The sequence below is a fragment of the Lactuca saligna genome, chromosome 4 (assembly GCF_052625555.1).
Source record: "Lactuca saligna cultivar CGN05327 chromosome 4, ASM5262555v1, whole genome shotgun sequence".
NCBI classification, from domain to species: domain Eukaryota; kingdom Viridiplantae; phylum Streptophyta; class Magnoliopsida; order Asterales; family Asteraceae; genus Lactuca; species Lactuca saligna.
In genome coordinates this window covers 284,419,793-284,441,725 of record NC_136420.1, presented here as the reverse complement: position 1 = coordinate 284,441,725, position 21,933 = coordinate 284,419,793, and the positions used below count along the sequence as shown (strand labels likewise).

Sequence of the window (21,933 nt, the reverse complement as noted above, 5' to 3'; positions counted from 1 at the left end):
TTCCTATCCAAACACCCCCTTAATTGCATTGTCTGAGTCATTTTATTGTATGTTTTGGGTCCAGGGGTAGTTTTGTCTTTTTGGGGTTTTACCCGTTATTAGTCATCTTGGGAGCATTATCTCTTTCCCATGTCTGTTGGAGGGACCACTCCTTTTGGAGCATCTTTTCCTAAGTCATGTCTAATATATATATCCCTGTAGGTTTTTGTTAACGTAGCTAAGAATTTATTTGTAAAGAACCTTTGTTCTTCTTTGGAGAGACCATTCCTCTCGAATGAATGGAAACTATCTTTATTTGATCTTTAATTTCTAATTTCATCTGAGTGTTCTTGGATTATATTACTGATTTAACCATGGGTAGAATCCCAATTAATTACCATGAGGAGGAATATAGCCTCCTACTTTCATTTCCTTCTATTATTAGGATATTATACTTAAAAAATTATACCCATATATAGAAGTGAAAAGTTATTTGTATTTTGATGATATTACTATAATTGGTAGATTTTTCAAAGTACAATGTTATAACAAGAATAAATGATAGTAGGATGCTTTAATATCTATATAAATGAATGTACGTTGCTCTTTCATGCATATAACCTAGAATGTTATTTGAACCATGTTCTTTATAGTGGTAGATGCAACCAAGAGACTTATTAATTTTTATTCACAACTCTCTTTTTCTTATTACAGGTTATTACGATTTATTTTAATTTTTATTCACAACTCTCTTTTTCTGATTACAGGTTATTACAATTTATTTGCCAATGATCCTGATGCCATTGTTACTGGATTTTATGGCTGCTGGAGAAACACCATGTGCCACCATTCATGATACCAATCGGCACTGTTTCCAAATGGTTTCTATTGAATCAACTGACATTCTAATTTAGGTTGCAAATCACTTCAAAACATGATCCAATCATTTGAACAACCAAAATCTCAATTAAGTTCCATAAAAACATCTTATTAATGCTCTGTTAAACTTAGATCATCAACATTTGAACATTTGACTTGGTGAATCACTCTCATGATATTTCAAAGAGTTTTTTAAACAAATTTCCTATTGTTATAATAAGAAAAATGAAGACCACTTAAAATACATGCTACCATGGTTCAAACCTTTTTTGCTCCTAGTATAAAGTTTTTGGGTTTTTTTTTAAACAAAATTCCTATAAAGTACAGGTATTATCGTTAGGAACATTTGGGATTAAAGTAATTAATCAGAAATCAATCTATTAAACCAACTAAGAAACGAATATGGCAAATCAGACATTAGAAATAACAAAAATCAATAAATCACTAAATAATAAATGATTACAAATAATAGAAAGACAGAAATAATAATTTAACTCAGTTCTTATGAGATTGTCGTTTGTAGACTTGTGGGGTATGTGGAAAAGAGTAAAAAAAAACAGTCAGACAACGAGTCAAAGTCTCAAAGACCACCTAATGTATCTCCCCACTCTACTATCTATAAATCAGAAATATAACTAGAGTCTAGACACTAGAACCTACATAAGAATCATAATTCATAAGCTAAGAAATTAAGAAATTAGATTAGGTCAATAGAAAGATTACAAAGGAGAGTAGAATGATGTGATTTATCATATTCCTAATCCTGGTTTATAATGACATTTGAGAACCGAAGGCTGAAAAACTCAGAATCTTTGTTGCCGTTGCTATGAAATCTCCAACCGTCTGATTAAGGATGAAGAATGGCGTGATCAATCAGTACAACGAATCAAGAATTCACTTTTTTTTTTTTGAGAATCGTGCTGAATCGCTGATAGCTTGGTAGAACAGTATCACGTCAGAGACGACTATATTATATACATCAAAGTTTGGGCCAACATATGCATATATGATACAAGCATAACTGGAGTATCCATTAGGCTTCCCTGGGCCGTGGCCCGGCTCTCCTATGGGCCGGCCCAGAATTACATAAATAGTTTATGTAGTTTTTCTCTATCTATCCTTTCCAAAGGTCTTCCAATCAAACCCATCACATTGACTTTACAAGTAATATAGGGAGAGTTTACTCGATTATCTCATCAAGTTTCCAACAGGGAACACAGATTTGATCTATTGCGATCCTTCTATCATATCTTTAATGGCAATGGCTTTTTCTTCAACTTCATCGGTTCACAAGAGCTTTAAGTATGATGTATTTTTGAGTTTCAGGGGCGAAGATACTCGTACAAACTTCGTTGATCATCTTTATCATGCTCTCCAGCAGAAAAGCATTCATACTTACAAGGACGATGAGAAAATCAAAAAAGGTAAAAAGATCAGTGATGAACTCATCGGATCGATTGAAGATTCAAAGTTCTACATCATTGTTTTCTCAAAGAACTATGCCTCTTCATCTTGGTGCTTGGATGAGCTAGTAAAGATAATGGAGTGCCACAGGACGACAACAGAGCACACTGCTTACCCTGTCTTCTATGATGTGGAACCCTCCGAAGTCAGAAAACAAAGTGGGGCAGTTGGAGAAGCATTTGCCAAGTACGAAATGGAAGAGGCTGCTGGGAAATGGAGAGTGGCTCTGAAAGAAGCAGCGGATCTTGCTGGGTGGGAGTTGAAGAAGACTGCTGATGGGTAATTCCTTAATTAGATCTATTCAATATTCTTGTATTTTGTTTAAATCTGATCTATAGCGTATAACCTTGATATAAATGGCCCCAACATGTCTTAGGTTGTCTAATTTCTTTTACCTCAGTTTGAGTCTTGTCGGAAGAATAACCATAAAATATGAGTCTTGTCGGAAGAATAACCATAAAATACTTACAACTACGCTTTATTTTTTTAATAAAGGATTGTATCATGTATGTTATAGATCTGAAAGCAACCCGTCATGTGGGGTTTTAATTAAATAGGTTAATTGAATCATTTTTAAAATACAGACATGAAGCTAAATTTATCCAGAGAATAGTTGAAGAGATTTCACTAGAGTTGCGTTCCATCAGTTTCAACATTGATGAAAAGTTAGTAGGAATGGAGACCCGGATCCAAGATCTTGTACCATCTTTAGGAAATGGTTGTGATGATGTTCGCATGATCGGGATCAAGGGGATTGGAGGTGGTGGAAAGACAACTTTAGCAAGAGCTATTTTTGATGACATATCCTTTCAGTTTGAAGATAAAAGCTTCGTTGAAAATGTCAGGGAAAATGCTTCTTTGTCAGGTTTAAAGTCGTTGCAAAAGCAAGTCCTTTCAGATGTCTTAAATGAAGACATACGTGTAAGTAGTATTTATGATGGGAAACACATGATGAAGAGGAGGATGCGTGATAAAAAAGTTCTTGTTGTTCTGGATGATGTGGATCATATAGACCAGCTTGAGGCATTAGCCGGTGAGCTTAATTGGTTCAAGCTAGGAAGTAGAATTATCATCACAACAAGAGATGAGCAAGTGCTTGTAGCACACAGAGTGCGGTTCATTCATGATGTCAATTTGTTATCGTATAATGAAGCGATTTGCCTATTCAATAGGTGTGCATTTGGGAGAGATATTCCAGTTAAAGAGTATGACGAGCTGTCAAGACAAGTTGTACGTTACGCTGCTGGTCTTCCTTTAACAATCAGAGTTTTGGGTCTGTTTCTTTGTGGTAAAAATGAGCTTGAATGGATAGATGCCCTAGAACGACTAAAAAAGATTCCGTTAACAGAGACTTTGAAAAAATTGGAACTAAGCTATATTTCTCTAGAGGAGGATTACAAGGAAATGTTTCTAGATGTTGCATGCATCATGAAAGGTTGGCGGAAAGATGATGCAATCAAAGCACTTGAATGCTGTGGATTTCATGCTAGAAATGGTTTAAGAGTTCTTAAGCAAAAATCTCTCATAACTATTAATTATGATAATTCCAATAAATGCAAGTATGTGGGCATGCATGACCATCTTGAAGAAATGGGCAGAAATATTGTTCGCCGCTCACACCCGGATAAACCTCACAAACATACCCGATTGTGGATTTGCGAAGAAATTGGAAATGTATTGGCTAATGATTTGGTAAGGATTAATTTTATTAGTAAGTTTGGAAAAAGTAACACATTTTCATTTGGTAAAACAAGATTCATGGCGACTTTTTTGAATTACAGGGTACGAAAGCGACAAGGTGCATACGACTCAACACTCAAAACAGCAATCGGATATTTGATATAAAAGGTCTTGGAAAGATGAAGGAACTTAGATTTCTTTATGTGGGAGCTGCTCGTGGTGTGTATTCGGATTCTAATTTGTATTGGGTGTGGAATATAGTCAACCCAGAATTTCCAAATGCTTTACGATATGTACATATCATCGGTTACCCTTTTAGGTCTTTACCCATAACATTTCAAGCAAGTAACCTTGTTGCACTTAAGATGGCTAGCAGTAAAATTGTACAACTTTGGGAAGGGGGAGAACAGAAGGTGGAAATATGATTGATTGATTGTTTTGCATGATATATTGTAATGTTGTACATTCATTGCTTTGTTATTATGCCAATATTCATCTTGCTTTTTAATTTTTTAATTTTTTTTAATCTTAGGTTCTTAACAAGCTGAGAATCCTGGACCTCAGTTGTTCAATGCTGACTACCCTTGACCTTGGACTTACTCCAAATCTTGAGACGTTAGATCTTGGACGATGTTCTAATTTGGCAGATCTTCGCATGCCTGTTGAATGTTTAAAGCTCATACGCATCGACCTCAGCAATTCAAGTTTGATCAGGACCCTTGACCTTAGGCTGGCACCAAATCTCAAAGAGTTGATTCTTAACTTCTGCAAATGTTTGGAAAAACTTCAGATGCCTGATAGATGTCTAAATCTCAAGTACTTAGGACTCGCTAATTCAAAGTTGAGGACTCTTGATATTGGTCTTAATCCAAATCTCCAGGAATTAGTTTTTGGAAAATGTGATTACTTGGAAGAACTTAACATGGTGAATGAATGTCAATATATCACCAACCTCAACATTAGTTTTTCGAGGTTGAGGGCGCTTAACCTTGGGCTGTTTCCGAATCTGAAGAGGTTAGATCTTGGAGGATGTTGTCATTTGGTAGAACTTCACATGCCTGTTGAATTTTTAAAGCTCAAATACCTCGAACTTAAAGGTTCAAGTTTGAGGACCCTTGATCTTGGACTCGCTCCGAATCTTGAAGAGTTGTCTCTTTTTAATTGCAAAAAGTTGGAAAAACTTCACATGCCCCGTAGATGTCTAAATCTCAAATACTTACTAATCTCTAATTCAAAGTTGACGACCCTTGACATTGGGCAGACTCCAAATCTCAGGAATCTAGATCTGCATGAAAATTCTCACCTGGAAGAACTTTACATGGGAAATGAATGTCAAATGCTCACCAACCTCAACATTAGTCATTCAAAGTTGAGAACCCTTGACCTTGGACTGACTCCAAATCTCGAGATTTTACAACTTGACAAATGTTATAATTTGGTAGAACTTATGTGTTCTTGCACGTACCTTAAGAAGTTTTCCGGAAGCATTTGTGGGTTACGACGTTTAAGACAGCTTCAACTAGAAGGTAGTATCCTTGAGGTGCCTGAGGACCTATACAAGTTAGAAAATCTCAAGGAGCTAATCTTATCGTCTACAGAGGTTAGGTATCTTCTAGATAGCATTTGTATGTTGAAACATTTGGAATGTCTCGAACTCAATCATTGTTGGTTTCTTGAGAAGTTACCTGAGGAACTTGGACGTTTAGAATGTTTGAAATTGTTAAATATTGAAGATACAAGCATAAGTCATCTTCCACAGAGCATTCTTTTATTGAAAGGCTTACATATTGTTGGGTCGAGAGATCTTCTCGAATCGTGTGGGTTTACATCCGAGATAAAAAGTTCTGAGTACTTAAAAACGTTCTGCTACATTGTAGTGGGATGATTTTCAGAAGATTGGAAGGCCTACAAAAGCCATTTTACAAAGAACCATTGCAACAGGTATTCTCTGTTTTCGATATATCATCTTACTTTATATCGAATTTAGAAATTGATATGAAAGTGGTTAATATTTCAGCCTGAAAAAACAATTAAAAAGTAGAATACGTACAAGAAGAATTCGCAGAGTATCTTATTCATCGTTATGGGTTTTGTGCAAATCACCAAACATGTAAAATTTTATTCCCTTTTACCATTGGTTTTAATCATACCATGTAATCGAGTCTTTCGTTTACTATATAGAGTTTCTTTAACCATCATACATTTTGTTTCATTTGTAAACCAAACCGTATTTTTTGGAAAATACTACATTGGTCCAAGATGACACCTAGCAACACAAGCACGTGTCTGATAACCAAAACATTTTTCTTTCTACTTTTAATCATAATAGAGGTTTTGCATTTCAATAGGTTATCAGGATGCTATTAAGTTTACTTTAATCATTATGGTTTACCAATTTTTTGACCTGAAGAGGGAAAGATATGCCAATGTGCTTGTGATGATCAGAATCTCAACTTTGTCAAAGGTTTATACGATGTTATTTTATAGGTATCCTTCTCCTGTGTTACACCTTCAAGGATCTGGGCTCCATGGGCTCTTTGCAGGATCTCTATCAGTGTGTGCTGCTGATAGAAGTGGACTTGTGTTGTTTCATATAATTGTATGATGATGCCATGAAACATGACACAGTTCCTTGTGGAATATTTGGCTTCGGATCTAATCATGGGTAGTGATGGTATGTGAACTCTGTTTTTCCCTTGAATTAATATTGTTTACATATATGTGTCAAAAAGTGATTTCATCATATCAGTAATTTCTACCAGGAAGCTGTCAAGGTGTCATTTCACTGAACATGGAGGATGGGATGTTGCATTGATTTTGTTCTTCAGCAATCTTGGCAACTGGGGTTAATATTTGTTAATTGAAATCAAATTTGGTGTCTGTATAAGCAATGTACTTATTATCTGATGCCATTTTATTATGTTGTCAGGTTTGTGGTACATCATAAATCATAACTCTCAGCAACCTTTGCTCATAATTTGGTCTCCACATTGGTCTTCCTCTTGAGTAGAATTAAAATTTATTTCATCATTCACATGGATGGATTTCTGTTGATACTTGGATTTCATAATTGTTTCAGGATCTTCAGTTTTTATATGGAGTTTGTGCCTTGTTATTGAAGGTTGGTGTATTATTTCTTCATTTTAATGATTGGTAAATTGAAAAGACTGTTATAACATGGCTCATCTTAGTGTCCTTCTCATCTCTTGATATTTCCTGATGAAAACTTAAATTCAACGCCTTTGCAGAAAAGAGATGCTGAGAAATTGATGAAACACAAACTTGGGTAAATTTCTCACTATCCACCTCTCTTATATCCAAGCACATGTTGTATATATGAATGGGGTTAAATGCATAAATAGCAACATACTTTAATTTGCTTGTTTATCATAGCATCATATTTTTATTTCTTCCTCTTATATTACAGCATTGTACTACAAAATATATACCTGATTATAGCAGTGACATTAAGATACAAAGCAATTTCACTGCCCTAATTGGGTAGATTTGTTAGAGTATACCTTATGTAATACGAAAAACATTGAAACTTCAAATTATAATGTTCTAATATGAAATAAATATGAAAGTACAATGCTATAGTTGGGTAGATTTTTATGCAATTATGAACTAGTAAGATCAAAATTTAAGAGTACAATGCTATAATTGGGTAGATTTTCAAAGTATAATGTTCTAATAAGTAAAGATAGAAAGCACAATGCTATAGTTGGGTGAGTTTTCAAATTATAATGGTCTGATAAGAAAAAAAAATGGAAGTACAATGTTATAACTGGGTAGATTTTTCAAAGTATAATGTTCTATCAAGAAATTTTCAAAAGTACAATGCTATAAATAGAAGATATAATGTTCTAGTAAGAGAGATTAGAAGTACCATGTTATAATCGGGTAGTTTTTTTCAGAGTTAATGCTCTAATAAAAAAATTGAAAATACATATATCATGTCTGTTTTCCTCAAAAGGTTACCATCATCAAGAATTATTCTTGTAATTGCGTGTTTTTAGGCTTGGAGCTTATTGCTTTGTATTTTGAATTATGATTTAAGCTAATTTCTTTGAGCTATTATGCATCAACCTAATGTGTATTCAATAAGATTGCAGTTTACAAAGTTAAGAATCAGCTCATATCTGTGTTGACTGCAACATTTATTGTGTTATGGAAACGGTTTTGGTAATACTTACATCTTTATATAATCAGTAGAAAATTGTAAATATGTTGTTATTATAGGTAAAAGTTAAGAGACCTTCATATTGGTAAAAAAAGGTAAGTTAAATTGTTATTTCTTGCAATTTGCTTGAGTTATAAAGAAAAGATTTTTTGCCCTCCAAAATAATTTGTAATCCATTCATTTTCTTTTAAAAGTGTTCATTTTGAGAAAATTGTGTAGTGTTGCTTATAAAATTTATACAACACTTCATATTAATTTACTATGTTAATCCAATGATTCATTATTTATGTATCTTAGCACGAGAGGCATTAAGGAAGGGAGAAGGATCGCTACACAAGTCTTGTTTTTTTCAAAGAATGTAGAAGAGGGAGATATGGAGTTAAAAAGTATAGGAAACTATGGTGATTGGATTACCAACACTTCATTCCATCATTTAGGAACATTAAACTCAAGCATGTACAAAATTTCTTCCAAGGAATTATGTGACAAATCGAAATCCCACTGTACAAAACTTTCAGAAAACAAAACTTCATAACAATAAGACGACAGTAATCATAATCCATCAATAGAAAGTAGCAAAAAAATCATCTAAAGCAAATCAAAGTCTTGAATCAAAGGGTGATGATGACTAGCTACAACTCTGCACGAAATGAAACATACACCCAGGATCAATCTTGAAGCCCAAAGTACAAGTCTTGAGAGAATGAAGAATGGAAGAATGACGAACCTGATTAGCTGGAGAGACACAATCAAACTTCATACATCATACCTGAATTGCAAAAGAGGAAGTGGAATGCGGAGGCGTACGGTGGTGCTATGGTGTTAGAGAGGTATGAAAGAGACGAGGGGAATAGGAAAATCAAAGAAAGGCTGGAAGGCACGGTGGTGCTATGGTAGGACGAGGTTGCGATGGGTGTCGCCGGTGGATTAAATTTTGGGGGTGGGGTAAATTGGTGTTAGGTTATTTGCTGTGACGTCCTTTCTAGTTTCTACTTTGTACTTTCTACGGCTCAAGGGAAGATAATGGGTCGGTTTGTATAGTCGGGTCTGGAGGATTAGGGGATCCGATAAGTGGGTAATAGAAGGGCGGGGCAAGTACAGGGCTGATTTTTGTTGATAAAATTTCACAGCTTTTTTATTTTTTTCTCTAAAATAGTCTTTATCAAACTATTTTTTTTTGGCATGAATGAGCTTTTTAGAGCAAACCTTGCACACCACAGTGGTCATGTTAGTTTTAAATTTGTCTCGTTACTGGTCCTTTTGGTTAACTCTATTAAAAATTTCTAATTAAACCTCTATGAAATTACCTATATACCCTTAATGATTATTTTATTTTTTTAAATGATATATAATTAAACATTTTTTAGTTGGTAAGCCCTTCTCTTCCTCTCTTGTATAAACCTCTAGCCATCCCTCTTTTCTTATTCCAAAGAACCTAACACTCTACTAGAAATCGAAGGAGGATCCCCATAATTGATAAATCAACAAGTATAAAAAAGGGTAAATTACACAAATCATCCCTCGTACATATGCCAGAAAGCATGTTTAGTCCCTATTTTAAAAAATTAACTCGGACCGTCCCTCGTATCGTTAAAAGGTACATGTTTCGTCCCTCGCATACATAAAATGATTATCTTGCCCTTTTCTTTTTCTTTTTCATTTATTTTCATTTGTTTATAATTTATCTACTTTTTTTTAATTATAACTTTTAGAAAATAAAATTTCCCTTTAACCCCTCCGATCATTAACCACCTCCTACCACCGGTCACTTCCGACCACCAGCCACCTTCGGCCACCTATCACCTCAGGCCACAAGCCAACTCTGGCAAACACGACCATTCATCTCCAACAAAAACTAGAATTAAACCCTAAAATCAAACCCAAATCCATATACTTGATCTACAAATAAGTTAAATGAAGAAGGGAGATGAGAGGATATGAGGAAGATTGTGGTCGGACGCAAAATCTTCAACCCCTTATCCTACCATTACCATGATCTACAAACCAGTTAAACAAAAAATCCCCACCCGTCTTTACGCTACTTCCTTTCTTCCCGATTCTCATCTACTTCGCAGAACTTCATCACTAAACCAAATCACCATCGCCGCCTTATACCACTTGTTACCATCTTCGTTCACCCTTAAATCACCTCTGTTGTTGTTTAAAATGTCACCAGTGCACCTGACTTATTCCTCCGACACCACCACCAATCATCGCCAATGCCTCGATTGTAAACCCTCAATCTGAAACTCCGCCGATGACTTCTGCTATGTGTGTAACTGGCGTTTTGGAGCCTTCAACATTGACATTCAACCTCTCCTTTCCAAAGTAGCGAAGGCCACAAATGGTGGCATTTTTCTCACAGAAATCAATCGAATATCAAAATACTTAACACTCCATTCAAGAATCGATGACAGCTATGACGCACTCTCATCAATTTCTCCTCCCAAATTCCTTCATTTTTTATCTAATTTCTCTAGAGAACTCCTTTCCTTTGAAAACATGTTTTCCCTATGTACATCTGAATGGATTTTAGTCCGGTAAACCTATAATCACATGTGCAATGAGGAGAAATAAAGGGCTCTTCGGAACCTAACGATCCAGAAAAACCCCAATTCATGTTTGTCTGTTTCGCAAAATCAAACCTCCATTACGTCTTACTAGAGCCATTGATTTCCGTGATGAGGGAATTCGGAGGCGTGGCAGTCAGCGGTGGTTCAAGTGGCTCTTGGAAGGGATTAAGGTGGCGTGGATTCGACGACGGTGGTGGGAGAAAAAGGAGGGTTAACCAAAAATCACAGTTTAGGTTTTTAGGGTTTGTTTCCGATCAGTAATAATGAATGGGTTGGGGAAAACGAAGAGGGGAGGGGGATTTATTTTTATTTAAATTCTAAATCATAATAAAAACATTAAATTAATTAAAAAATAAAACTAGAAGGGCATTATGGTCTTTTAAAATTTAGCACGGACTAAATTCGCAACAAAATCTTTTTTAAGGGATGAAGCGTGCAAGGTTAAATCAAACGAGGGACGGTCCGAGTTAATTTTTTAAAATAGGGACTAAACGTGCTTTCTGACACATGCACAAGGGACGAATGATGTAATTTACCCTATAAAAAACTAATCGAATCACTATCTCCACCAAATCTCAGCCACCAACCATCAGTCAATACAACCCGCAGACAGAGTCGATCAAATGCAAGTTGTTTGGATGTCGATCAAATGCAAGTTGTTTGGATGTTGGTTCGAAATCAGATGTGCAAGGTGCCATCACAACAAGTTTTTATTGTCTTTTATGATTTTCTTTCTCACCTAGAACATGGATTTAGTACACACCTTTTTTCTCACACAGATCAATCTTAAAAAATAAAAAAAAACTCAATCACACAGATTTCATGGTTGAACTCATTCAACACACAACCCTTTATCTCACATGATTAATCTTCAAAAAAAAAAAAAAAAAAAAAAACCTCAATCATGCAAATTTCTTGTTTTTGAACTCGGCTCACATAAGGCTTCGGCTTTCACCAAACTCTATGGTTCACATAGCACCTCTTCGGATGATCCCACGATCTTAGGGCTTTGATACCAAATGTTGGTTCAGTCCCTGCTTTTAAGGCTGTTAATCGAGTCAACACTATCGGGTTTCAGGTTAAATGGGTTGGGTTTGCAAAAATAAAAAATTCACCCAAAACTCGATCCTATTAAGGTACGGGTTAGTTGGGTTCGGGTTAATTGGGTGACGGGTTAACAGGGTCGGATTAATTGGATTGAAATGCAAGTCAGACTAATGTTTTTCCATTTGAGCAAATCAAGTAATAGTACGACTAAATATATAAATTGCTAAGAAAAAAAGTTCAATTCATTATGTTGTTAGTGTAGGTTATACGTAGAAGGTAAGATGTATCAATTTTATAAATCACTTATGAATATAAGGAATATAAGGACTGAAAATGTAAAATTTTCAGAAAATGTTTAGTTTATTTTGTTACTTATGACAACCATCCCCGATGATGAGAAAAAAATGAAGGGTTTTGTCTTTATGATATGATTTAACTTTTAAATGAAGAAAAATAAAGTCGAAGAATAACAATAACTATAAAGTATTGTACTGTACAAACTGTTAGTTAAACGAGTTGACCTGAAATCCGATTTTTTTTTAGAAAAAATAACTCTAAACCCGACCCTAACTTCAATTCGGGTTTGTCGGATTAACCCGATTATAAATTTTAACCCTATTAAACCCGATCCTAATTACCTAATTCAGGTTTGGGTCGGGTCGGGTCGGGTTAGTCAGGTTCGGGTTTTTTTGACACCCCTACCTACTTTAATGTGTGAGCAAATAACAAAAAGAAACAGACTTTGTTGTTGTACTCAAGAAGAGAATAAAGAAAACAAATGGATAAAAAATATTTCTTTTTTTCTTCGACCTTTGTATTATAAAAAACAGATAAAAAAATGATATGATTCAACCTCAGACCCATTTGAATGTAGCAGATAACAGCGGGACTCGAGAATTGATGTGTATTCGAATCATAGGAGCTAGCAATCGCTAATATGCTCATATTGGTGAAGTTATTGTTGTTGTGATCAAAGACGAAGTTCCAAATTTTGTTTGTATGAACAAAGAGAAGCAGATTTATTCTATACTGTATCAATACGGATGTTCATCATTAAAGGATACTATTCGTAATAATTTTCCTTTATTTTTTCTAACTTTTTTTAGAAATTATTATAATTTATGGATAAAATATGATTAGGATAAAATACAATATTATAAAAAAGATAATAAAGGTTTTGTATTCAGAATTGCTACCTTTTATTTTATTCATAACATAAATGCTATATACAGTCCTGAGGCTTCTGAATGATAGAATTAGAGGGTCCCTTTCGGACGTGCAGATTAAGGTTGGTAGGATATAAGCGTTAGGCCGAAATGGGGCAACTGCAAAATGAGATTGAAGGGCGCCGTAGAGCGCTAAAAGCTAAATAAAGAGAAAGCAAACCACCCGAAGAGGAATGAAAGCTTCAAATCGAGTTCTCTCTAGTAAAGAAGTGGATTTCCTGAAATTCAAATAAGGAAAGGCAAGAAAAAAGTACAGAGGTCTTGCGAGGCGGTCGTTGGGATCGAATCTGTTTCTCAGTATGATCTCTATCATCATCTCTATTCCCTTTATCAATTCTCCTATCCCACCTAGGTCTATGAATTTCTCTATCAATTCCATTACCTTATCCTTACAATATAGCCTTGCATACATCATCACATGGGAAGAAGCAAGAAAAGAATAAAATACTACTCTAAGCTAAAGAACAGGTAAAAGGGTTTGAACTATTCCTAACATGTATATTTCCAACGTGGCAACGTGCCTATTTTTGTGACTTAATCAAACCCTTCTATCCAATTTCTTTATTCAACAAGTAAATAAAACAATACCAATAATTAACCTTTTACCCATACCCATAAATCAAATTAACCCACAACCCATGTCAAGATTACCCAACAGTTGCAGGTATCCATGTTGCTAATCACCGCCACACGCTCGATTCGCCATTCACCATCTCTTGCTCCAGCATCGCCGCCACTTTCAAGGTTTTCTTCATTAGACTGAAAAAGATAGAACAAAATTAAATGGAGTTTCTAATCAGCATCTGGGTGTTTTGTTCAAGGTGTTTCTCATCAGCATCTAGGATCTTTATATTCCTTGCATATTGTTCACTTCAAGTTGTCTCTTATAAACACATGTGTTTTTTGGTTAGAATGTGGTACTCATAACCATCTAGTTTTTTTTTTGCTCTATTTCGATTGAACATGGTTTTGCTGGGTTCCATTTCGATCTTGTTTTTGGGTTCTATTTCGATTAAAGATGCTTTTGCTAGGTTCCATTTGTGGTTTTATGTTTTTGCAAAATCGATTTGCATCTATTTGAACACGTTGATTAACAAGATGAATGTTCATCTTCCTTCATTAGACGAGCATGAAGAACAAGGTGATGTGAGGGATGCCTAGTGGGGTTTGGGTCGGTCCATACATATAACAATTTGATTAGATTATATGTAAATAAATAACTTTATATGAATAAAATATATGTAAAATATAAAAAAAGTATAACAATCATTTTACCTCACATGGATAGGGGACTAAGCAGCAAGAACTAGATACCACCGGGATCATTCACATCAGAAAAATAGTTAAAGACCGAGACTTTTTTGGTAAAGCACATGGATCATTTATGTATAATTTAAAATTTTCGAAACTTTTTTAATCTGTTCAACTAACCTCAGTCTTCTATCCATTTTAAAGGTTTTCCTAACAAACCCATCACGTTGACTTTACCAGTAATATACACGGAGGGTTAGTCGATTGATCTCATTCAACAAGTTTCTTTACAATCATTTCGCCTAAATTCTCCCTTCAAAGATTTATTCTTTCAGGATCCTTCAATCATAATTTCAATGGCGTCTTCTTCAACTTCATCCATTCACAAGAGCTTTAAATATGATGTGTTTTTGAGTTTCAGGGGCAAAGATACCCGTAGGAACTTCGTTGATCATCTTTATCATGCTCTCCAGCGGAAAAGCATTCATACTTACAGGGACGATGAGAGAATCAAAAAAGGTAAAAAGATTAGCAATGAGCTCATCGGATCCATTGAAGATTCAAAAATCTACATCATTGTTTTCTCAAAGAACTATGCCTCTTCATCTTGGTGTTTGGATGAGCTTGTGAAGATAATGGAGTGCCACAGGACGACAACAGAGCACACTGCTTACCCTGTCTTCTATGATGTGGAACCCTCCGAAGTCAGAAAACAAAGTGGGGCAGTTGGAGAAGCATTTGCCAAGTACGAAATGGAAGAGGCTGCTGGGAAATGGAGGGTGGCTCTGAAAGAAGCAGCGGATCTTGCGGGGTGGGAGTTGAAGAATACTGCTGATGGGTAATTCCTTCATTAGATCTTATGCAATATTTTTCTATTTTGTTTATTTCTGATCTAGCATATAACCTAGATGTAAAATGCTCCCAAATGGCATCTTGGATTGCCAAATTTTAACTCAATTTGAGTTTTGTCGAAAGAATAACCATGAATTATGATTTATACAACTACAATTTTTTTCATATAGGGTTGTATCAATGTAGGTTATAGATCTGAAGGTAACTTGTCATGTGGGATTTTGAGTAGGCTAATTGAATTTTTCTTTTTTTTATATACAGGCATGAAGCAAAAGTCATCCAAAAAATAGTTGAAGAGCTTTCATTAGTGTTACGTACCATCAGTTTCAACATTGATGAAAAGTTAGTAGGAATGGAGACCCGGATCAAAGATCTTGTACCATCTTTAGGAATTTGTTGTGATGATGTCCGCTTGATCGGGATCAAGGGGATTGGAGGTGGTGGAAAGACAACTTTAGCAAGAGCTCTTTTTGATCACATATCCTTTCAGTTTGAAGGTAAAAGCTTCGTTGAAAATGTCAGGGAAAATGCTTCTTTATCAGGTTTAAAGTCGTTGCAAAAGCAAGTCCTTTCAGACATTTTAAATGATAAAGACATCAGCATAAGTAGTGTTCATGATGGGAAACAAATGATGAAGACGATGATGCCTAGTAGGAAGGTTCTTGTTGTTCTAGATGATGTGGATCACATAGACCAGCTTGAGGTGTTAGCCGGTGAGCCTAATTGGTTTAAGCCGGGAAGTAGGATTATCATTACGACAAGAGATGAGCAAGTGCTAGTAGCACACCGAGTGAAGTTGATTTATGATGTCAATCTATTATCAAATAACGAAGCAATTTTCCTCTTCAGTAGGTATGCATTTGGGACAGATATTCCAGCTCAAGGGTATGAAGAGCTATGTAGACAAGTTGTACGTTATGCTGCTGGTCTTCCGTTAACAATCAGAGTTTTGGGTTCATTTCTTTGTGGTAAAAATGAGCTGGAATGGATAGATGCCCTAGAACGCCTAAAAACAATTCCGTTAAATGAGACCTTGAAAAAATTGGAACTAAGCTATATTGCTCTAGAGGAGGATTACAAGGAAATTTTTCTAAACGTTGCATGCATCATGAAAGGTTGGCGGAAAGATGATGCAATCAAAGCGCTTGAAAGCTGTGGATTTTATGCTAGAAATGGTTTAAGAGTTCTTCAGCAAAAATCTCTTATAACTATTTATAAGAACTATGGTTATGATCACTTAGGCATGCATGATCATCTTGAGGAAATGGGTAGGAATATTGTGCGTCACTCACACCCCGATAAGCCTCATAAACATAGCCGATTGTGGAAAGTCGATGAAATTGAAGATACATTAGCTAATGATTTGGTAAGGATAAAGTTTACTTTTTTGTTGGGAAACACCAACACATTTATAGTTATTATGACACAATTTTCATGGTGACTTCTATTGAATTGCAGGGTAGTACTAAAGCAACAAAATATATACAAGTCCATAGAAAGAAATTCAGTCTTCCTATTTTCATAAAAGGTCTAAGAAAGATGAAGGAACTTAGATTTCTTTCTGTTCGTGGAAATTGTTCCATTGATTTGGAGTTTAGTATAGTCGGTCCAGACTTCCCAAAAGCTTTACGATATCTGCATTGGGACTTTTACCCTTTTAGGTCTTTACCAACAACATTTCAAGCAAATAATCTTGTTGCACTTGAGATGGCTAACAGCAGAATCGTACAACTTTGGGAAGGGGGAGAAAGAAAGGTAAAATTATGGTTGATTGGTTGTTTTGCATGATTCATTATGATGTTATACATACATTGTTTTGTTATTACACCAATATTCATTTTACTTTTTGCTTATTTTAGGTCCTTAACAAGCTCAGATTCCTTGACCTCAGTAGTCCAGTGTTGAGTACCTTTGATCTTGGGCTTACTCCAAATCTCGAGACGTTGACTCTTAAAGATTGTTATCATTTGGTAGAACTTCACATGACCGCTGCATGTTTAAAGCTCACATCTGTCAACCTCGAAGGCTCAAGGTTGAGGACCGTTGACCTTGGGCTGGCTCCAAATATTGAAGAGTTGATTCTTGTTGGATGCGAAGATTTGGAAAATCTTCACTTGCCTGGAAGATGTCTAAATCTCAGACACTTACTACTCACCAAATCAAAGTTGAGGACCCTTGACATTGGGCTGACTCCAAATCTCGAGAAGTTAAACCTTAAAAAGTCTTATTGTTTGGAAGAACTTCACATGGCCAATGAATGTCAAAAGCTCAACGAACTCATAATTACTTATTCAAATTTGAGGACCCTTGACCTTGGGATGACTCCAAATCTCGAGAAGTTAGTTCTCATAGAGTGTCATAAATTGGTAGAACTTCACACTCCTTTTGGATGTCTAAAAAAGCTTGTCCACGTAAACTTAAGTGGTTGTTTGAGGTTTAGACGTTTTGAGTTTAACATAAAGGATTATACCTCTTGTAGTGTGGATGAGTCACTTGAGGTTGGTCCTCTTGCTGAGTTATATCTGTGTGCAGAGTCTGTAAAAAGATGCCTACTTCACCCAGACAATAAATTGCCAAAGTTTCAGTTTTTCTGTGATTATAAAGAAGATCGACCCTCATTGACTAGAAATCTTAAGAGACTTTTTTCTGTAGGTATGTGTGCTTGCACAAACCTTGAGACGTTTTCACAAAGCATTTGTGGTTTACAACGTTTAAGAAAGCTTGTACTCCAACACAGTTTTGTAGAGGTGATCAAGGACCTTGACCAGTTAGAATCTCTTGAGGAGCTCATATTGTATTATACAAAGATTAAACATCTTCCGGATAGCATTCTCATGTTGAAACGCCTGAAATATCTCGAACTTTATGATTGTTCGTTGCTTGAGAAGTTACCAGAGGATATTGGCCAATTAGAATGTTTACAGAAGCTACATTTGACAGATGTAAAGATTATTAAACATCTTCCGGATAGTATTTGCATGTTGAAACACCTGAAATATCTCGAACTTTATGATTGTTTGCTGCTTGAGAGGTTACCAGAGGATCTTGGCCAATTAGAATGTTTAGAGAAGCTACATTTGACAGATGCAAAGATTATTAAACATCTTCCAGAGAGCATTTGCATGTTGAAACGCTTGAAAAATCTTCTACTCTGTGGTTCATTGCTTGAGAAGTTACCAGAGGATCTTGGCCAATTAGAATGTTTAGAGGAGCTAGATTTACACGGATGTGCACGTTTACAAGATATCCCAAATAGCATCTGTGAGATGAAATGTCTAAAACATTTCTTTCTCTACAGTTGTATTCGAGTTGAAAAATTGCCTGATGAACTTGGACGTTTGGGATGTTTAGAAGCGTTATATATACATGGTACAAGCATAAGTGATCTTCCGCAGAGCATTTTTTTGTTGAAAGATCTGCGTATTCAAGGGTCGAGACAGCTTCTTCAGTCGTGTGGGTTTACACCCGAGATAGAAGCCCACGAATATATAGATGAAACGATGTGTTACGCACGGGTACCCATAATGCAGGAGCCCATAGTCAAGTGAAATAGAACTATTGGAAGAGGTACTTTGAGTGTTTTTTTATTGATCTTGTATTCATGTTACATGATTTCAAATTTGAAATTTTTATGATGATAATTATGTTTTCAGCCACAATCAACAATTATAACTAAAAAGATACAAGTACTGTACTTAGAGACAACTTTTGTGTTACATGTAAATCTTTTGATATCTTTATTATATATGTGGAGAATCTAGTTTATTGTTGTTTATACATGTCAAAAAATTGATTTGATCATATAACTGATTTTATCAGGCATCTGCATCTGTTCTGTTCTTTATCAAGCATTCGTGATATCTGGGGTAAATGTTTTGTTAATTGAGATTAATCTGGTATCTATGTAGGGAATCTACTTATTATCTCAAGTTCTCAACCCATGTTACTTTATTATCAGCAACCTCTAGTACTTATAATTTGGTCCCTAGATAGGTCCTCCTCTTGAGGTATAACTAAACTTTATCTCATCATTCCCATGGATTTCTGTAATTAATACTTGAATGTCATTATTGTTTCAGGATCTTGATCTTCTACAATTTGTATATATGGAGTTGAGTGCCTCATTACCGAAGTTCTGTGTGTTTTTTATTTTATTTTAGTCAGTGATAATTTGAAAAGACTGTTATAACCTGGTTCATCCTAGTCTCATTCTCTTCTCTTGATCTTCTCTTGTAAAAAAATAAATTAATTAGTTTTCGAGTAAAGAAATGCTGAGAAATGGATGAAACATGCACTATGGTACATTGCTATATCTAAGATTTGTCCGATATTTATATATGTATGTATTTATATTTGTATAAATGTATGTATGTATGTTTCTGCATTATTTTCCACATTATATTACAATTTGGCAATGGTTGATCTTTTGTCATCCACAATATAATCTATATATTCACCTTAAGATGTGCATGGAAACCTTTGATGACAAGGTCGAGACTTTCCCATTATCAAGAGTTATCAGAAAAGTTCTAAAATTTTAGTCAAATTTATGAAAAAGTCCCAAACAAAATTTTATTTACAAAAAAACACAGAATACCGGTTAAAACTTCGAAAAAACCCTTTCCGGCCGGTTTCGCAGATTTTGCTGGTATTGTGTCCTTTTTCGTTAATTTGCTCAAAATTTTGGGACCTTTCCAAAAATTACCTAATAACCAAAATATTGGGACTTTTTGAAAATTACCATGAAATTAATGGATATTATTATTAACAAATCATTTATAAACATAAAAAATAATTTTATTATAAAAAAAGGAAATACATTTTGTTGTTAATTTCGAAGAATAAATTGGTGGTCTAAGTACTCCTCTATAAAGGGAATCGTGTCTTTGTGCCCAGCAAAACAGAGTACAACAGATTAAATACAGGAAAGCTAGCTACAAAAGAGGAACAGATTTCCCTGTAATTAGGGATAATCGCAGATTTCTAGGTACTAACCTAAAATAGATAAGCTAATATTAAATACAATTTACAGCTAATAATATACACGCTAATACACCCCCTCGGTCTGAGCAGTAGGAGGACGAATGCCCAAACTGGACCGAAACCGAGTGAAAAGGTGACGTGGAAGCCCTTTAGTGAATATGTCAGCGTACTGAAACTTGGCAAGAACATGTAAAACTTGAACAGAACCAATTTTCACTTTTTCTCGGACAAAGTGTATATCAATTTCCACGTGCTTGGTACGTTGGTGTTGAACGGGGTTTTCCGATAAATATACGGCTGATATATTATCGCAGTAAACTATCGTGGCCGTGCGAGTTGGAAGATGAAGTTCAAGAAGTAAGTTACGCAGCTAAGCCGTTTCGGCAACCACGTTTGCAACCCCACGATATTTTGCCTCCGCGCTAGAGCGTGATATGGTTGCTTGACGTTTTGAAGACCAAGAAACCAAATTATCCCCTAAGAAAACACAATATCCGGATGTAGAGCGGCGAGAGTCGGGGCATCCCCCCCCCCCCCCCCCCCCCAATCGGCATCAGAGTAGGCAGTAAGTTGGGTCGATTTGGAGGGTGTTATACGGAGACCATAGTTGAGAGTTCCTTTAAGATAGAGAAGAACCCGTTTGAGGAACTGAAAGTGGGTGTCTCGAGGGGCATGCATAAACAGGCAGATTTGTTGAACCGCATAGGTTAGGTCCGGGCGAGTGATGGTGATATATTGTAAAGCGCCTGCCAATTGGCGATAATGTGTCCCATCAGGTAGCGGGTTTCTACTAGTTGCACTCATTTTGGGGGAAGTGTCAACAGGAGTGGAAGAAGGCTCGCAATCTGCCATATGAGCCCGTGATAAAACGGAAGCGGCATAATTTTCTTGTGAGAGGAAAAGACCGCCGTTCTTTTGTGTAACCTGGATCCCAAGAAAGTGATGGAGGGTGCCGAGATCTGTCATAGCGAACTCACGAGATAGAAGAGCGATGATGCTGGTGAGCAGTTGATTATTAGATGCCGTGAGGATAATGTCGTCAACATACAACAGTAAATAGGCCATGTCTTGTCCCTTTTTGTAGACAAAAAAGGAAGAGTCGCTGACGGTACTCCGGAAACCAGACTTTTTAATATAGGTAGCAAATCTGTCATACAATGCCCTGGGGGCTTGTTTAAGCCCGTAAAGTGACTTACGTAACCTGCATACATAATTGGGATGAGTGGTGTCGGTAAATCCCAGAGGTTGAAACATATATACTGTTTCATGTAAGTCCCCGTGCAGAAATGCGTTTTTAACATCGAGTTGGTTAATTAACCAACCCCGGGAGACGGTGAGAGTGAGTATCGTTCGGATTGTGGTTGGTTTGACAACGGGACTAAATGTGTCTTCACAATCAATGCCGACCTGTTGACATTTCCCGTTAACTACTAATCTTGCTTTGTATCGTTGTAAGGTGCCATTAGCGTTAAACTTGTGACAGAATAACCAAATACATCGAATAATGTTTGCATAAGGTGGCCGAGGTACCAATTCCCATGTTTGATTGTCCATTAAGGCTCGATATTCGTCAGTCATGGCGGCGTGCCAATGTGGATTAGATAGGGCTTTGATGTGAGAGGTTGGTATGGGAGATATGTGAATTCGAGTAGTGGTGTGAAGGCTGACAGGAGGTTGAGTTGTAAATGCTCGGGACCGGGTTATCATGGGGTGGGTGGAAGCGGTTTGTGGTGGTAGTGGGGGAGGTGGTGGAGGTGGTATGGTAGGGGCTGATGCGGGTTGTACGGTGTTTGAGGTGGTTTGTGGGTGTTTGTGT

General features: G+C 36.0%; 2 protein-coding genes across 8 annotated transcripts; both read left to right on the top strand.

The window, feature by feature from the left end:
- Positions 1-2,015: 2,015 nt before the first annotated feature.
- On the top strand, positions 2,016-9,368 carry LOC145043711 (TMV resistance protein N-like). 7 transcript variants are annotated; one of them, XM_078992442.1, is made up of 10 exons: positions 2,016-2,601; positions 2,907-4,014; positions 4,104-4,415; positions 4,535-5,943; positions 6,490-6,676; positions 6,765-6,847; positions 6,932-6,983; positions 7,082-7,123; positions 7,251-7,288; positions 8,483-9,368. In XM_078992442.1, exons 1-4 carry the CDS (start codon positions 2,114-2,116, stop codon positions 5,885-5,887), a joined length of 3,261 nt encoding a protein of 1,086 aa, XP_078848568.1. In that variant the 5' UTR covers positions 2,016-2,113; the 3' UTR covers positions 5,888-5,943; positions 6,490-6,676; positions 6,765-6,847; positions 6,932-6,983; positions 7,082-7,123; positions 7,251-7,288; positions 8,483-9,368. The 7 variants fall into 7 exon arrangements, with proteins under 7 accessions (XP_078848568.1, XP_078848565.1, XP_078848567.1 ...); XM_078992439.1 differs by having other exon boundaries at positions 6,932-6,995; XM_078992441.1 differs by having other exon boundaries at positions 6,932-7,008.
- A 5,122-nt stretch (positions 9,369-14,490) lies between these two features.
- On the top strand, positions 14,491-19,453 carry LOC145043710 (disease resistance protein RPV1-like). The gene is made up of 6 exons (XM_078992435.1): positions 14,491-15,120; positions 15,396-16,500; positions 16,593-16,889; positions 16,994-18,701; positions 19,043-19,141; positions 19,214-19,453. The coding sequence occupies exons 1-4, from the start codon at positions 14,639-14,641 to the stop codon at positions 18,680-18,682; spliced, it is 3,573 nt and encodes a 1,190-aa protein (XP_078848561.1). The 5' UTR covers positions 14,491-14,638; the 3' UTR covers positions 18,683-18,701; positions 19,043-19,141; positions 19,214-19,453.
- Positions 19,454-21,933: the final 2,480 nt, after the last annotated feature.

Excerpts from the sequence above, each read along its gene's own strand:
- LOC145043710 (XM_078992435.1), top strand. The coding sequence starts at position 14,639 with ATGGCGTCTTCTTCAACTTCATCCATTCACAAGAGCTTTAAATATGAT. Across the intron at positions 16,501-16,592 it reads ATACATTAGCTAATGATTTG|GGTAGTACTAAAGCAACAAA; the intron begins GTAAGGATAAAG and ends ATTGAATTGCAG. Across the intron at positions 16,890-16,993 it reads GGGAAGGGGGAGAAAGAAAG|GTCCTTAACAAGCTCAGATT; the intron begins GTAAAATTATGG and ends TGCTTATTTTAG.
- LOC145043711 (XM_078992442.1), top strand. The coding sequence starts at position 2,114 with ATGGCAATGGCTTTTTCTTCAACTTCATCGGTTCACAAGAGCTTTAAG. Across the intron at positions 4,015-4,103 it reads ATGTATTGGCTAATGATTTG|GGTACGAAAGCGACAAGGTG; the intron begins GTAAGGATTAAT and ends TTTGAATTACAG. Across the intron at positions 4,416-4,534 it reads GGGAAGGGGGAGAACAGAAG|GTTCTTAACAAGCTGAGAAT; the intron begins GTGGAAATATGA and ends TTTTAATCTTAG.